Source organism: Atractosteus spatula, chromosome 2 (assembly GCF_055471065.1).
Source record: "Atractosteus spatula isolate fAtrSpa1 chromosome 2, fAtrSpa1.hap1, whole genome shotgun sequence".
Taxonomy (NCBI): Eukaryota; Metazoa; Chordata; class Actinopteri; order Semionotiformes; family Lepisosteidae; genus Atractosteus; species Atractosteus spatula.
In genome coordinates this window covers 20,555,920-20,574,734 of record NC_142707.1, presented here as the reverse complement: position 1 = coordinate 20,574,734, position 18,815 = coordinate 20,555,920, and the positions used below count along the sequence as shown (strand labels likewise).

Sequence of the window (18,815 nt, the reverse complement as noted above, 5' to 3'; positions counted from 1 at the left end):
TTTCTGTGGCCCTTGAGCAATGTGGTGCTTTAAGAGGCAGAAGTAGAGGCATGTGCTTCTTGTTACTTTGTATACCAGAGCTTAAGTGTTGCCTGAGCACAGCTCAACAGGAGAAACTGAGGAGTGGGCAGTGTAGACTTTCAGTGTTAATTGTTTTTATAAAAGCTTGTGTTCCATGTGAATGTGGAATATACAGTACTTTTCCAGGAAACGTCTTGTTGTTCTATGGTGCATGAGAGTCCTGTCTGTGGTCTGAATAAATCTGTTAACAAATCAGTAGTGCTGTTGAACTGTTCAGACATGATATTAAAAGATTTACGGATTATCATCTGAGCATTGCAGTGCACTATGTCCAGCTTGTCGGCAGAATCTGGTGGCTAAGCAGATTGATGTAGGAAGCATTTGGCATCCTGGTGTTCTGGCTCCTTGGATTTGGGAGAAAATAAAGGCTCTGTTGGTTTCTCTGGTGCCAGTCTGCTTGCAAAGGTGAGCAGCAGTACAGTACTGTATACAGTATACTGGTGTCGTTGCTGGTGTTGAGAGTAAAGATTTGAGTATTGGGAATTTGAAGTTAGACTTCAATAGACCAAAAATATAAAATTTTGTTACACTGACCATTTCAGTATTTTAACCATGTGGTTTTGGGGACAGTAGGGTGATACTGTAATACAGGATAAAATCGGTGTTTATTTAATATAAATGAAACTTGATGATGCAGCAGATGCTAATCAGCATTGACCTCCATTGAAGAAGCCTCAAACACACAGGTGGTACCTCTCAGATATCATTACCTTGTGCATTGTTTGCTACTGAGTGGGAAGGGTTATGCACAGCTGTCACTCAAATGTCTCTTGATGAATGCCTTGGGAAGCATGTTCTATCCCGAGACGAGGAGATTGGCAGACTGTTGTTCCAGTGGGTGACTGCTGTCAACCTCATACGTTTTCCAGAAAGGTGTTTAAAGTTCTGTAATTGGGCAACTTTGCTACATGAGCACATGCACATTCATTTGGTTGATGAAGAACGTGATGGCAACTTCGCTCTGCATTCCAATCAAAACCTCAGCAATGTTTGCCTGACTAAGGGTACAGTACATCTGTTAAAGCATGGCTTGTAAAACGTTCCAGTAAATCTTTTCTGGTAGGGATCTACTATGTAAAGAATGAACATACAGTATGAAATTCTAAGTCATGTTGTTGCCATTTCTAAGATGTTAACAGCAGAACTACCAGTCACCAAATACAACATAGATTTAAGTGTTTTTCTGAGCAGAACTGTTGTGTATGATTTTATCTTGGAGTTTCACAAACTTGGTCGAGATCCAGAGCTCTATAGACATGAAGTGTCCAGTGATGCAGGGTTATACCATTTCAGACCATATTGCATTTCCTCTAGTCTGTGTGCGAGAAATTGGAGTTTGCAGCCTTGAGTGTTGCTTAATTAATATAATATAATATTATAAGGCTCATGCTAATATTGCATCTGTATAGTGGCAGTGTGGGCTAATCTTTTTTTGATGATAGCTTGGCATTTTCAGTATCTTGATTCCCTGCAAGTCTGTTTCAAGCTGACAATACTGAAATATTTAAATGGCTTCTGTTCCTATTCATGCATGCTTCCAGAAAATATGCCCTCTCATTTTGGCCAGGAACGTTGGCCGTTTGGTACTCCTTTCTACCACGAGCGAGAATGGTACAGAGAATTTTTTACAGACCGGTAATGTAATACTTTTGTTCTTATATTGTGCCAAAATGAAACCGCTGGAGGCTGCAGTCAGAACCTTCTTCTAAGTGTGAGATCATTAAATTGAGTGGTGTTTTATGTAAAGGTGGTTCCTGTACTGATTTCCTGAAAGCTGCTGTTCAGATTCACGTAAGTTTCAGTGCATCTCTTGCACCTACTTGGACCAACTTTGCTTAAGTCTTCCCTTTTCATTCTGTGACAAACGATAGATACCGTTGGAGGAGAAAATAGGACTTTGTTCTTTTAAAATTATTCACACAGACCAGAACTCAAACACGTACTAAACCTTCCAGTACGCATTTTGCACTAAAAAAAGTAAAAAAAAAAAAGTGCAGTGAAAAAGAGTTCCTTGTGGACCTTTCTTTGAGGCTATTAAGATGTATTTGGTGATGGCCAGGAGGTAGTCTATTCAAAGGAAGCATATTGTATATCAGAAAGCTTTTTTTAATGATGGGAAAAGAGGACACTTTGGCAGTTACTCAGAATATTTCAATCTGCCGAGGTTTTTTTTTACCTGTCAAGATAATTTAGGGACAAGCATGCTCTTGGTTATTGCCCACGGTACTGGCAGAATGTTGCTTTTCTTATGTATCAGATCTACTTGTACATAAAAAAGGACCTATGGGGGCTGGTGTTGGAACCTTGTGAATCTCACATGGCCAGTTAAGTTAAGACATCTACAGAGTTTCTTTCACTTAAGGCACAAAAGGCATTTGAAGCATTTGACACTACCAAGACTGGTTTATATAGAGCACAGGGCAAATTAGGAGTGTCAGATCAACACCTCCATTCAGTACTACATAAATCTGGGCTGTTTTTAACAGGAAAAGTTAGGAATGTTTTGTTAATCACTTGTACGTACGGAAAAAAGTAAAACCCTTTTTACTTAATATTAACAACACCCTTTACTCCTAAATTTAATTCCCATTCATGTTTATTTGCAATTAGTAAATACAAAGACACTGTACATATTACTAGCATTGAAGATTGTACTGAAGAACTATATTTTTAAAAAGCTTTACACAAACTTTAAGCTTTTCCCAAAAGTTAAACATTAAAGGCCAAATCTAATTTCTGAAATGTTTTTGAAGGTGGAACCTGATTGATTTTGCCTTCAATCCTAGTGCTGTCTTACAATGCTAAATTCTAAGGTTCCATACTGTATGAGGATGTTTAAGACTTTTTTAGATGGAGAAAAGAATCCTACTGTATGTGGGAATTACTGGGCCTTCTCTATTGAGGTGAACTAGTTTTAGACTAGGGTGAGCCTGTGGTATATGTAATGATTATTTTAAATAAATAATTTTACATTAATTAACGATACAGAGCGTAAAGAGGCCCAGCAGAAGGAAAGCATTAGGTGTTGAATGCTTGTAAGGTTTACTATGTATCCTAACAATCCTATGTATTGTTTCTTGGCCTGGGTGCATTTAAATCAATACAGTGTTTCCTTATGGTTTTGCTGTGTGGTCATGGCTGTTGAGATGGAGTAGCAGGTGGGGGTGGCCAGTGGTGACAGACGTGTTGTACTCTTCCCATCTGCCTGGTAGTGCTTTTACCCACAAAATGCTGGCAGTGTGGCCGTGATGTCAAGGCCAGCAACAGCTGAGAGATTATCTTTAGTTTTTGATATGCTTTTTTTAAATATAAACCTTTTATTTATTTTATGGTGTCTTTGAAAGTGGCTTTTCAAACTGCTTTATAGAACAAAAAACCCCCACAAATGTATAGGAGATAGTAAATGGCGGTATGAACTACTGTAGAAAAGCAGGTATGCCCCAGTACTAAGAAAGACTCAAAAATAATTGCTGCTTGTTTAATATACTGTAGTATTTTACAGATTGTCATAAAATGTAAACTTTGTGGTATATCTCAAAGGGTTAAGGATTTTTAGTTTTTAATTAGTACATATTGTCCTTAAAACACATAATGTACATTCTGGGAAACCTAGTTTAATGCCACTGGTTATTTTAGAAACCTGTTTTCTCGTTCTATATTTCTAGAAGGAAAATATGAACTTTTCAGAGAAAGAAAATATCGCATTTCAGGGTACAAATCCAGTTTGTTTTGGATTTTGTCTTTTTGTGTTGGTGAAAGTGGAAAGTTTTTGTGTGGCTCCGATATTAATTTTCTCCCCTGCCTTTACTGCTGCTTCATCAAGGTTGTGCTGACGCTCATCAACTAGGAAGTAAAGTAAAATGCCCTGCGTTTCTAAAGGATGGGCATAATAGAAGTTAAAACTGATTTTACCACTCAGAAATCAAGCAAACTAGTACGACGTTCCTAGTGAATGAACGAATGAAGAGTAGTGGGAATGCCTGACTTTTTATTAGAGGGGTTTTCTTTCTGGAGTTCAGCACTGCCGCATTTACTTTCTCCATCCAGTATATTTCTGCGTGTTCTGGATTCTGTACTTCCCTTTTATAGCAGCATTATGCCACACTGGCCTTGGAACAACCACAAGTCAAAGCAGCAGTGCCCTTGCAGCTGCTTCCCATCACAGCTCACTTTGACAGCCTCCTGTCTGCACATCTTGCATGGCAGATAACGCTTTATTGTATGGGTAAATATCGTCAGCTTGTGAACATGGAATTCAGGGTCTCGAGCCCAGCAGCTACCCTTCCAGAAAATCAATGTCCATCTGTTCTTCCGCAACTTGAAACTTGTGACAAGGTGGTGTGATAAATAATGAAAAAGAATAAATAATTAAGGAGCCTAACGCTGAAGGACGTCTGAATGTTAGAATGAGATGCAGACTGTCCTTTGCATTTGCTGTTTTGCTGCAAAGTGTTTTTATTTTTGTTTTCTTTTTGTAATGCAGTAATTATAGCCTGGCTACAGTAATTAGCTTCCCGTTTACTCATAAGGCATTTTTCTTTGAGAAAAATGTGAACCATCCTTTTTTTTGTGCTCTTGGGCTCTCTTAAGCATCAGGACCACTCGGCATTTACTAGGAAAGTACAAGAAATACAGTGGGCTTAGCGGCAAGCACGCATCCTTTTGTTGATGCACTGCAATTAAGGCAGTAGCACCTATATTCACAGAAGTATTAGGATTAATATTTATTAATATATTAAGATTAACTTCACGTTATTTCATGCATACTTCTTAAAGTGTCACATTTGACTGATGTTATTTTTTTCAATCTCCGACCCTGCTTTGTTTCTCTTGGAATCTGGCAGTATGGCTTTTTTAATGAACAGAGAAAACGTCCTCTGCAGTGTAAGGCCTGTGGCTTGAGGAGGGAAAGTAGGCTCCCCATCTGAAAAGATGGTGTTTGTGGGGGAGGAAGGCTTTAGCTTGAAAATAAAATACACACGGCTCTCTTCAGTCAGCAAGTTTATTCTAGGGAGCAGGGACATTCTTTAAGGGCTGCCCATCCCTACAGAATTAGCGCAGAAGGAGGGGTTCTCTATGCTGGCCAGATGGGCAGGAGAGGAGCTTCAGTCTGAGGCTGCTGGGTTTGGGTTCAGTCAAGCGAGGAGTAAGACTCTAACCATGAGGTTCCTTCATGTGGTGAATACTCAGGACCAAGTGGCTGTAAAAGTGCTGGACACGCCCACTCTCCTCATGACTGAGATGTCTGTTGCTGTGTAAGTTTTGTTTTCATTGAAATGATGTCGTATCTCCGTATGGTGCTATTGATTGACAAGGGGAATGAGATGGGGAAGTAATCTCTTGTATATGTGCAGTATTTTAATGTCATGTGGTTGGTTATATTTCCGTCATGTTTCCTTAATGTTTTGTTCGGTAGGACTGTACCCAGGTGCTCGGATAACATACTGGATAAAGCATATGAGCACTGATCAGATTTGAAGTGGGACTTAAATAACTCATGACTAGCCTGCTATCACAGGCCAGTGCTGCACTAATCCATTAATAGGCTGATGTAGAATTAGACCCTCTTCTTGGTGTGGCAGTGGGTATATTTATAGGAACCACATCACTTTCATTTTTGTCTCTTCATCTTTAGAAATCCGCCAATTGCTGGAATTTTTCGTGAAACAAAATCCGAAATTTTGTGTACAGTATATGAAGTATGGGAGCACAGTGTCAGTGAAGTCTGTTTCTTTGTCTTCTGTTAAATCCCACCGTGCACACAGATGGAGGTCGCAGAAAGTGGTGTGATGCCAAATTGATCTTTCGATTTATTCTAGAGATTATATGGTGTTTATTTCTGCCCCACCAATCTGTGGCCTCCCCAGGCTTTGAAAATTAATGGAACTTGGATCAACACGTGTACTTCATCCTTATAGCCACTTTTAAGCAGATAGTATGGTTCTGGAAAACCAGTTTTGTGCTGTCTTCCCAAAGTAGAGGGAATTTTTGCTTTTTTCATCAGCAGCTTTTTTAGTATGCGCATATTTAGCTGTTCTGCTAGTAGGTTTTACATAGGTTGTCTTTTTTTCAAGATCCATGTGCAAACCATAACCTTTCCTTTATCTGCTTTTGAAACTGGACAACTGTTTTTTGTCAGCACATCTCTGTTTAGGTTTAAAACTTTTCTCAGGCTGCTGTGTTTAAATCATAAACAAACATAAAAACACCACACTTATCACTGTTTTCAGTCTTTGCCTGGGAGCTGCCATTTGAATTGGATGACTTATTTCTTTTGCACTGCAACACTATACCCTAAGATTGTTAGGGTACACTTGAATATGATACACTTGATACTTGGGGAACTGTGGGATACTTGAGTTTCTGTATTATAGTAATAAGTTTCTATAGCCTGGTGAGGTAAGCTGAATTTCTGTTTACTCAGAGAGCCATCCCTAGGAATTTGCCGGATACACCCAGCTGTACATTCTTATCAAGAACAGAGATAGAAGTTAGGCTTGCTTTCTTTCTCAAAATTTTGTTGTGCTGCTGTGGGAATGGACGATGGGTTCTGAAGGGAAAAAAGGTTCAAGATGTATACTAGAAATTTGCACTGCCACTATTTCTGATTAATGTGTAGACAATTCCTGCCTTGTACTGTATGTTGGCAGACTAACTGAACACAGGACTATATAATTTATAGTAATGCTATATTAACATTTATTTTTCTCTTAAAAATACTTAATGAGGTTGTCAGTTGTCATATAAATGTGGAAGCATGCTGGTTAAGCAGTCTCAGATTTTGTCACACAAGGACTTTTTACCCCTTTCTGGAAAGTTATGTAGCAGGAAATGCTTCATGAATATATCCCATTATTTTAACAGATGTACAAAATAACTGGGTTCATGCAGGCCTCCAAGTTGTAATAAGATACTAGACCCAGAACCAGATTTAAAGACAGACTGTGAACAGAATAAGATATTAAGCACCTCTTGCATGGTGGGTTTGAAAGTTTGCTTAGGTTTACTTGTAGAGATTCAACAAAGCTGATTCTTCAAGAGCCTTGGTGATTTGTTTGTCACGCATCCACATTATTCTTAATTGTTTTGTATTCTTAATCCTCTGTCTGCATTGGAGTAATTTCAAAGTGTCCTCTTGTTCTGGTTTCATCTAGGTCTTGAAGTAGTAATTTAGGTTCTCTTTGTGGGGTTTTTAATAGATTTTGAATATCTCGATCATATTTCCTTATTTTTTACCAAGAGATTTAGTATGTTTAACCTGCCTAATGTTGTCCTTTCACTTGGCAGATTCATAGTTTTAGATATTCATGGTGTGCCATGCCAGCCAGCACTCTCTCCCAACACAGCATGATGACAGTTACTGCACACACATGATACTTCATTACAGTACTATATATATTATATATGCACTCATCCCTCATTAAATGAGCACTGCATTTACAAGTACTTGCTAAAAAAGGCAAATGCGCATATCTGTTTTTGTAAGATGAGTGATCTTTCCCTGCTAATATAAGCTCTGAGAGTGTAGCTTGTTCTTCTCTTCCATTTTTTGCTCCTCTTGGCTGTCTGCACAACTGATGCGCATTTCTCTCCTGATGTCACCTCTCCCACGATCTTCAATGCTTTCTCACAGTCTGCAAGTAATGGGTTTTTGTCTCTACACAAATTTTATTCATTTAAAAATTTGTTTACTAAGAAATTTAGATTAGTTCATTTTATACTGTTGGTGTACTATAGAGATCATGGAAATTGTATTTCTCCACATAACTGCTCCTAATACATTTAAAGGTAACAACTGCCATAGAAAAGTGGGAAATTGTACTTGTTTTCACATGCATAGCAATTCATAGGTCCACGGTATCAGTATCAATGTATCTCAGATGGTTTGTGTCCTGTTATGAACACTTGCAAGTTCTTCTATGTTGATGCTGAAAAGAACATACCTTTCCAAAGGAGAGAAAACATCAGACTTCAAAAGGACCAGGCTCAAGCTAACCTTTATTATCTGTGCTAATTATGACTGCAATGTAAAATCTGTTGTGTGATTAACCCAGAAAGCAGCGATAAATGGAGCTTTCCGTTTTTGGCAGTCTAACTGTTTTTATACTGGTTCCACATCTGTTTTATCTTCTGAGAGGGAGAGAAATGACTTACACACCTAAGGACTGTCCAGCTAAGTGCTAACATCTTGACAGCCCACAAACAAATCTTGGCATTTGTCCATCCAGATGTAGAAGGGCTTATTCTATGACCATGCACAACCTCATCAAGCCTGGGTGCAATGCTAGCTTTAAAACTTACTACACTACATGAAACTTCTTGAAATTCAGGGTGTTGGATATGATGAAATGTTAGACTGATAGGGCGTGCTGGAAGGATCACAACATTGCTGACTGCATCACTAAAATGAGGATATGGAGGAATCGGAGGCTGAAAAATATCGAGTCACTTTTGGAGCAGCAGAATTGGTTAGGTAACAGGAAGGTTGTGGGTACACATTCTAGGTAAGACAATGCTGATGTATCCTGTTAAAGACCTTTCAATAAAAATCCATATAAATGAATGGTGCTTTGTGTTGCTAAGTGTTGGCCAAATTGTTGTGTACTGGGGAACAGACTGATAGAACTTGACAAACACTGACAAAGACTTCAATTGAGAAATACTGCCTGAGTTCTTCAGACACAGCAAGTAATTGGATGACCAAATATTTGTATATGGTTTTTCTATGAACATAGCCAAAAGGTTAAGATGGAAACTGAAGTTGTCATAATGCCTTACCAAGACATTTCCCCTACAGAAAAAGGCTCATGATGTTACTTTGCAGCCCTGCCCCCCCAAGTTTAAAACAGAAATTGAGGATACGAGATAAGGGTTTTATTTTCAAGTGCAACCCAAGTTAATATTCTACTATTTATTAATAGTAAGCATTAGCATATATTGTGTGTAACCTAAAACCTTAGTTAATATACTTGAATCTGATCTCTTAATTTTTGTAGAAGATTGAAGAGATTTAGCACTTTTAACCTGTCTGTACAGTATATGACAGTTCTCTGTGGCCGAGAATCTTCTTCTTAGAACTTTCCTTTTGTAGTATGTTGACCAGAGTTGAACAAAATATTCTATGGTTTTACTATTGTCTTGTGCTCCTATAGTGTATTTAAATTCCACACCTTTAGCTGTACACAAGCATTGTTTGCTTTTATCCTTTCATGTCTTTATCAAAACAAACACCCAGATCCTTTTTGTGTGCATCTTCCTTTTTCAAATCGTCAATAAGATCATTGTTTCTGCTATCCATATGGATCACTTTGCCCTTACCGATGTTGGATTTCATTCGTGATATGTCTGCCCATTCATTGCAGTACCCTAGCCATTATTATTTATCTGCAGATTTAGTTAGCTCGGGATCCAAATCATTAATCTAAATCGGGAAGAGCAGCAGGCCCCAAATGGATCCATGTTGCACACTTGTGCTTCCATTTACCCAAATAAGAGCTGTGCCTCTGCTTTTTCATGTCCGTTAACCAGGTCTTGATCCATTTGCACGTTTCCCTGGGTTCCTCTCTTTTAATCAACCTTTGTCCAGTAAACTGTACAGGGATTCTATATGTAGTCGCAGGGAATTTACAGCAATATGGACGAGATTAACTTTTTGTTCGAGCTTCCATGGGCATGATGCTTATCATTATGAAGAATGTTGAGTATTACTGATGTTTAAAAAGTAATGGCACAAGAAGAGATAATCAGAAGTGCTTTCCATACAGCCTGTTTTTATGTGAAATGTATTGCCGGAAACTTAACTAGAGTACAAGTCTTTTGATATTTATTAAAGTTCTTAGACAAAAGGTATTGGAATGAAAACGTGGCAGTTATCATGCATTACAGTTTTATGCATTCTATTGGGGGGTAAAGGTATTTAAAGTGTTGTCAAATGTTTCTCAATATATATGGGAAGATGCTCTGTCTGTGGTGAGACCAGCCAGTCGGAGCATAACATGCTGAGAGGAAAAAGGCAGATTCAAACATAGCTTGTTTGTGAATTTACAATATTTAGTTTGTAATTACTCTAAGTACATGTTTTCACTGTTCTACCTGCTAATTAGAACAAGGTGCTTCAAAAGAATTTAACTTGCTGTCTGCTCCCACAGTAATGCAATCCTCTAACATAGCCAACAGTCTGTGGCTGAGTCATGGTGGTGGTGTGAAAATGCTCAACATCTAGGTCTTCGGCGCTTTAATGCTAAAAGCATTCAACTGTTAAATAATATGGCATACTGTATATATATACTATATACAGTATATGATTTTTGGATCCTTTGACTTATTTTTTGGTGTAAGTAGTTGACCCACATTTTAAGGCACCATTGATATTCCTGAATTTTAAACTTCTGTAGTATTTATTTTGCCTTGGTTTATTATTTTTGCATTTCCCTGTTATTGCAGACAAATTCCAGTATTTCTGATCTAACAGACAAAATTCCCCTTCCGCAGATTTTGTCTGTTAAAGCGAAGTCTGTAAAACCAGTTTACTATGTGTGAAAGTGAAATAAAATGCAATATACAATTATCTGCAAACAAAATACTAAAGATTTAGTTTTACCATGTTTTAAATTTCTGGGTCCATGATGGTCTTTGTACCAGCAGCATTAATAGCTGGAAATCCTGTCTGTGGCATCAGCAGTTGTGTGCTGCTGTGTTTGAGGGCAGCCATTTCAAGTTAAACATATATTTTAATGAATTATTTCATATTGTTGTCCAGTAGGTGTAAATTTGCAAAGGTAACAAAAGACAAAGCAACAAACTTTTCAGTATTGTTATTCTGAGTGGCAGGCTTAATATAACTTTTTTGTTTTTGTTAGGTTTTTTGTATTTTATTTTTCTTACCTTTCTGTTTTTGCATTAGTAAAGAGCATTGATCAAGTCATACTGTGTTCCTGAATAAAACTCCTCCGCGACTAATAGAGGGAATTATTTTTTTAGTAGGAATGCAAAGAAACCAAGATGCTACATTGTATACAGCTGCACCTTCAAACAGTATTACACTTGATAAACAGGTTTCTTCCAGTCCCAGCTTACATGTTTTAACACCTCTGCATAAGTTTGGTTCATTCTGTTGGTTTACATCTATATCTTTTTTTTTTGCTAAGAAGGGGTGAGATATAAGCTGTTAGGCTGAGTATTGATATGACCAGGTAAGGCTAACTTTCAGTTTTCTCTTCACTGTGAAGATGATGCAAAATCTTAATAATGTGAGGAGCGGTAGCTTGCAATTTAAAACTGTTAACTATAAGTCTAACCCATACAGTGAAGGTCAGTGTTTGAATGGCTCCACAGATCAAGTTTGAGAAAACCTTGATACTGTATGGAAAACCAAGGTATAAAGCATTAAAGGGACCTGACTTCTAATTGGAATTGTATGATCATGGAATTATCAAACACCTGCAGAAAATGAGCATAATGTTAAAAAAAATGTCCACAACCCACATCCACTCCTATTAGTGTATTTAACAAGTGGTTTGAATCTGTTTTATACTGAAATATTTGCTATTTTATTTGGAACAATCCTGAGATGCAGCTGGTCAAGATTCAACTGTCTGAAAGAGCAGCTACCAAATGAGTCTTTTGAGACACGTGAAAATGAATGCTCTGGGTTGCTGCTTTTTGTTCTTCTCACAGGGCAAGAACATTTAGATTTTTTTCGCTTCATAAAAAGAAAACTCAGCTGCATTCTAGAGAAGAGTTGCCATCTTGTTTACTATCAGAAAGGCATTATTCTCCCTTTAAGCTTCGGAAATGGAAAGGATGAAAAATTCTGATCTGCACTTCTGCAAAAGTCATCTTCCTAAAGAATGTGCATTTTCCATGTGGAGTCTATCCATTACCACTGTCTGGGGCCATGACAGCTATAATGCTCGTTGTGGTATCACTTACACATATTGGCGTGGTAGCCACCATTTAAAGCTGAGCCTCTGTGGCTCCCTCCAGTTTGATTTAGTGATCTGACAGCGCAGACGTTTAGTGGTAACATTAATCATGATTTACTAAGCTAATTTAAGTAGGTCTGCAAATAGTGCTCAGTGTTCGGGGAAATATTTGCCGTTAAGAGAGTGCCGACGCTGTGTCTGGTATTACAGTAGATCATTGTTACTTATTTGAACGCATCGCTCGTCATTACATTTGGTGGAACTGGTGTGCCTCAGATGATAGATATCAGATCTCCTCCTCAGATGGACACCAAGTGTTGTCTTTAATTCCTTTGTATACGTACTGACGTTCCAGGTATTTGATTTGCTGCTTGTAGCTGGTGATTAAAAAATCTCACAGGCCTCTATAATTAGCATTCGAGAAATGTGTATTTATGTGAAATTCTTGAGGCTGCCTCCAAAATATTCCTTCATAGTTGGATATCTCTGGCCTCTGGAACCCTAGAAATAACTACATCGCATATAAAATATGCTTAAATAGTGCATGTTTGTGTAGATCGTCAGATTTTAATGATGCTGTAAAACATAAATTATGACAGACTTTTCTTCATGAAAGAGTAATATTAAATCTGTTTTCTGTATTTTTTTGTGCTCGCCATGATTTCAGGCACGCTGACGCATCGAATTATAATGGATAATGTAATTCTATCAAGTTATTTTTAAGACAATGATCTTTTGGGGGAGGTGCAATTTGTGAGCTTTAGAGGGTTTTGTCTGCTTCAGAGTTCTTTTAGTCCTTGTATATTGTAGTATTGTTTGATTGCTAAAGCTGCTTTTGTAAACTGACCTGAGCATTACAGAATAATACATTTTTACCCACCACCAATACCAGAGTGGATAATCACTGTTGGCATTTTGATGGTGAAATGGCTGGTGACATTGTCTGAAATAAAAAAAAAACAACAAGTAGCACCTTGGACTGAATTTAACTCTCTTCCCCTGCCTGTGTAAAAGGGCCACTTAAGGGCCTGTCTCCATTTCTGAACATTAAAATAGTCCCTGAGCCCTAAGGCACAAATGCAGGCTTTCAAAAACACTGATGCTATTAGTTCTGTGTTGTTATTCAATAAATAATTTTGATCCCAAATGTAATTGTAAAGCTGAGAAAATGCTGCACATGGCAGTCGAGGACACAAAACCTTTTTTTTCCCCAAAGTTTAAAGATAGTAAGTAGCTTTGCAAATGTTTTCAACTCCGTTTGCGTTTCTGGTTGGCCAGATTAACCTGGTTACCTTTTACATGAAACGTTATCCATCCATTTTCCATCTGCTTTATCCAATACAGGGTCACTGTAGAGCTGCAGACTATTCTGGCAAGCCACAGGCGCAAGGCAGGGGATACACCACAGACAGGACACCGCAGAGCACACACAGGCACAAACACAGACGTGCACATACTGTACTCGCACCAGGGCCAATTTTCCCAGACGCCAGTTGACCTCCCAGTACGTCTTACGGAGGAAACCGGAGCACCTGGAAGAAACCCACATGAACATGGGGAAAACATACAAGCTTCACACAGATAGCAGTCCAGGAATTGAACTCGGGGTCCCACTGCTGTGAGGCAGCAATGCCAACCACTGGACCACTGTGCTGTTCCTTCATACAAAACCTAATGTATTCTAGTTTTCTTTTAAAGGAAAGTCATAAAATCATGTCCAGTTTATTTTACTTTAGTTTTGTTAAAAATAACTGATAAGTAGTCAGCCTAATGGGGAGCTGGGAGGGTTATAGTACCATATATATGCTCCTTCATCAGAGGTTACTCCTGGTCTCTCTTGGCCGGCGAGACATTCTAGAATATTCTCAAAAGCCTCAAGCTTCCCAGACTGTCTCCAAGGCTCAATTCATTATTTGCTTGTGTTGTCCTCCTCTTTACCCATTGGTATCCTCATGTTTCATTTGGATAACTGCACTCGGGAAGTGTGTACACATGCTTTATGATGTTTTTTGTAAAACTTCTCATTCTTTTGTAATTTTTTTGTATTGATTCACAGTGTCTTGGATATACCCATAGTATGTATATGATAGAAGATATAGAAGAGCCCTTTATGCGAGCACATATACTTTATCCATGGCGAGTTTGGAAACCTATCCCCTGTAAATAAGGAGACTGGGTGTATGATACTTTTGGTTAGCACAGTTTCTGAGGAAACCATCTCTTTCAACAACTTAGGGATCTATATCAGTTTTCAAGAGAAGAAATTTGGATGGGTCATGATTTTCCATAATTATTCTTTAAGGTTGGTAAATTTAGTCTCCTACACTTCAGGGGTGGTCAAAGTGACTGCTGACCAAACTTTCATCCATCAGTTTTTCAGACTGCTTCATCCAGTTCAGGGTTGCGGCAGAGCCTGAGCCTGTCCGGCAAGCAATGGGCCCATAGCGGGAAATCTACTTAAGACAAGTGACTGGAACATGAGGACTTTATCTTTAATGGTTTCCGTGTCTTTAGATGCAAAAACACGAGATGATCTATTAATACCATGTTTGACCCTTTCATTTCAGCACCCCCATTGTTTATAATCATTGCTTACACTCATATAGTGCTTTTCTGGACACTCCACTCAAAGCGCTTTACAGGTAATGGGGACTCCCCTCCACCACCACCAATGTGCAGCATCCACCTGGATGATGCGACGGCAGCCATAAAGCACTAGTACAGTACTTCACCACTTCAGCTCTCAGTGGGGAGGAGAACAGAGTAATGAAGCCAGTTCATAGATGGGGAATATTAGGAGGCCATGATTGGTAACAGCCAATGGGAAATTTGGCCAGGACGCTTTTTTTCTTGAAGTTGAAAAGGTTCGGCTCAGCCTCGTCTGTGTATTGGGTAGGAAAACATAACAATAGGCACCAGTGCAAGACAAAATACTGTAGGTTTTAAAGCACTCGTAAATTATAATTTCAGAATATTAATATAGATACTGAAAATCAGCTGATCTAATAGCATTTTTGTGTTTGAAGATGCACAGTAGCTTGAAACATTAACCAGACAACTTTAACAGGCACTCTGCGTTAGGTTACTGCAACACATTTAAATCACTGTGTTCACTTTGTCACTGTCCCAAACCACTGCAGATCCACGTTATTGAATTCTGTAATTACCACTGTGCACGTTATTCGTACATCTCTATTGGTCATATTGGCCTAGTTTCTTATTAAGAAATACAGATGTTCTGTGAAGAAAACAAGTACTAGGTTACTGTAATTATAACATTCAATTAATTAAACCATGTGAAAAAAATATACAAAGCTATAATTATACTTTATTTTTAACTATTATTACTGGGAATGTTAAGTATAAGGCAGATTCTTATCTTGTCTGCATGTTACTTTTATTCGTCATATTTTTCCACCTAAACCATGTCAGAAGTGAAACTTCAGCTGCTACATGACGTTTAAGATATGCAAAATCAGTATTCCCCCCATTGTTTAGCTCAATTCAAGTTTTACTCTTACATAACAGCCAAAAACAGTCTGAATTTGTTTTCCTTGCTTCAGATTTGACTTTTTAAATGCACAATTTTCACACTATACATTTTAGTTCAATAGAAATCCAGATACTGCCAACTTATTTTTTCACTGTACCATTCAAAATTTATGCAATTAAGTTGTCTATACATAAGTATATATATAAGTATTGAAGTATTGCAGAGTTAAAGAGCTTAATACAAAATGGAGAGTTATTTGATTCTGTTGAATCTTTGTTGATTCTTTCTGTTTCTACAGTACATTGGTAGGTTTCAGATGAGGGTTTTTTTCCTGGAATGTCCCTTGTTTCTGAAGAGTGGCAAAAAAAATTGCATCTCATTACCTCAAGAGATGATGGGTTTCAGAAATCTTTGTTGAAATTGAAACTTTTAGGTGTAAAATTACATTGGCTTCCTATGCATAAAACTACTTAAAGCTTTACTCAAATTATTTAAAATGGCAAGTAAAAGCTTGACATTTTCTGAGTGCAAGTTGTGCTTTCTATCAGCAGTTCTTATTTGTGCTTCAGAACTTTTCCTTACAATCTTACACTTCAGAGTTCTTAGTGTATGTACTAGTTAGTATATACAGTATTGATTTTTTGTTTTCTATTCTGCTTTTTCTTTCTCATGACTTGTTCAAATCAGCTCACTTGCCTTTTCACTTTTTGAAAATAGACTGGCTTTTAGTAGTAAAATCATAATTGGAAGGGCCTGTACTTAAGCACCACCAAATATAACCCCACAATCAGGAGATGCATTTCTGAGTGAGGTCATGATCTCAGATGCTCTCCCATCTTCAGTAATTATGCTATCCCTAGCCGGTGGAGTCCCATGCTTAAACCTGAGAATAGTCATGATATAAATACAGATGGCAGATGGTTAATAGTCGGAATAGTTTGGAATAAACAATCAATAATGCAAAGATTCTTATCAGCATTGTGTATTGTACTGTATTATGTATTTTCATTGAAGAAAAGGACTGCTGAAAGCATTATGATAGCTCCTTTGTCTGATTGTCCTTAGGTGTTAAGTGATGATGCATACATTTCAACAGTCCTGTTTCATTAAGTTTGTGTACTGTGTGTGCGTTGTAATTGCACACAATCCCCACTATGATATTACTCTTTATAGATGGTTCCTGTACATACTAGTATCATAATGTGCTATTTTTGTGTATAGCACTGGCTTGTGAGCAAAAGCATTAAAAATATGCAGTTGCAAATCTTGGTTTTCAATTTTGGACTGCTACAAATACGAATAATATAGAAGTCAGGGAGTCAAAGATCTCAGTGCTGCTGAACACTTGTGGCTGTAATCCTTAATGTTACATCTTATGGTTTATCTTCCTGGTCAGTGGTTATTGGGACTGTAGTATATATTGCAGCATTTTTCGGCATAACTTGAGAGGAGCCTTGATCAATTGATCTTGAGACGCTCTTCAATGAGATTAAAAATAGTTTACACATCTCTTTGCAGAAAGCAGAATAATGTATAGGAATCTGTGAAGTGCAAATCTGATTTTGCCAAGCATGAATTTCTCAAATGAAATTCTGCCATGATCACTGTCTTATCAGCACAGTGGAGGAGACCACATTCCCAGTGATGAATGCTTCCTTACTTATGAAAAATTTTTCAGTGGGAACGGAATGTAGAAGTCACTGCCTGCAGTTATATTTTGGAGCTGCTCATAATGCCTTTTCCTTCATAATCCCAAAATTGAAATCCTACCTCTCTACCTCAGGAGTGTCAGCAGCTTCTCTTCAAACTGTGCGTTATTGTTGTGTCGGGGGAAAAAATGACATACTAGATGCAGTTGCCCTTGCCTGTCACCCCTTTAGATTTAGGAATCAGTTATTTCTTTTCTTCTTCCAAATCACCCGAGTCCTATTAGTCCACTAGTTGGAATTATTTGTGTGATCACGTGATCAAATCGTGTGTTACAGTGTTTTTATTCTTTAACATAAAAACAATCATATGGATTAGTTTCATTAGTAATCATTCGGCGCTTGGCGCATAGTACAGTCAGGACAACGCTTGGCCTGAATGTTAATGAAAACGCTGAACTCATGTTAAAATAGTCTCGCTGACCTTCAATGTAATAAATACACAAGGAGTGCTCCATCATACTCAAGGCTTTTCATATCTGTATTGCAGAGCTTTGACTTAGGTTATGATGATTTTAAACCTAGTCCAAAGTCCATAGTTTGTAAGCCAGTAATGCTAAAAACATGAGAAAGTTTGTTGTGTAAACCTTATGTTAAGATCTGTGCATCATCAGTGTCGTAAATAGCAGTTTCTACTGTGGCTGCAGGGGCCAGAGTTGCTTAACAGTTTTAATATGTATGGATTCCCTTAAATCAGCGCATCAGTTGTTGATACCGTAACATCTACATTGTATTAAAATCAGCCTTGCTTAATCATGCAGTTCTCTTGCCTGCATGGTCTCCTCTTCTAAAACGTTTAAATGACTTTCAAACATAAGACGCCATAAAGATTGACATTTGTTTAAAGGCCGCTTTAGTTATTCCCTGCTTTGCATTTTTCTCCTTTTGGGATTCAGGATACTGAGGCCCTCCTCTCTTCACACATTGAGTACACCAGCAGTGATTTCCGGATCACGGTTCTGTTGCTGCCGATCCATTAAAACTCTCTGTGTCCATATTGTTATTGCACGGAAACCGCTTTTGACACCCAGCAGTTTGGAATTTACCTCTCTCGTTAACCGGGTCTCCTAACATCCTGTTGCAGCCACCTCATCCAGAGACTTGATAATGCCCTGTATTAGCTTGTCACGTTTGGGAGCAGGAATTTGGAAAGGTCAGAGTCCTTGAGGGCACTTGGAAAGTGGCCTGACAGATTATCACCAAGGGTTTGAAGTGGCTTCTGTCCTGGGTTGTCATTGGCAGCTTGTATTTGCTAACTGTGTAAAAAAAAATCTGCTGATAAGCACAATTTCTGAGTGCAACTGTGCTTATACTTCACCCAAAAGTCATTTTGCATTTGTAGTTTGCAGTTTCTATCCTGTGAAAAATATTTTGATTAGTGTAGATTGGACCATATTTTTCTCTTAGACAAGAATTTGTGCAATTACACACTTGTTACTATTAAGATTTCATTAGATGCACATATTCTGCTGAATATGCATTTTTGTCACATAAAAATGTGATTTTCCACATCCTCTCTAGAAAAAGAAAAAGGGAAAGAGCATTTTTGATACTAAGATGCTGCTGACCACAATGTTATTTCAGAAGCCCTTAAGGCAATTAAACATGCAT

The 18,815-nt window shown here is 38.0% G+C and overlaps 1 protein-coding gene across 15 annotated transcripts in view; it reads left to right on the top strand.

Moving 5' to 3' along the window:
- enah (ENAH actin regulator) overlaps positions 1-18,815 on the top strand; it is a 153,244-nt gene that overhangs the window by 30,868 nt on the left and 103,561 nt on the right. For 8 of the 15 annotated variants that reach the window (XM_088928356.1, XM_088928339.1, XM_088928347.1 and 5 more), the window contains exon 1: positions 5,179-5,336. The exons of the other annotated variants lie outside the window; for them this stretch is intronic. In XM_088928356.1, coding sequence (XP_088784482.1) covers positions 5,242-5,336 — 95 coding nt within the window. In that variant the 5' untranslated portion in view covers positions 5,179-5,241. Of the gene's footprint in view, positions 1-5,178; positions 5,337-18,815 lie in introns of those variants that run through there. 15 annotated transcript variants of the gene reach the window in all.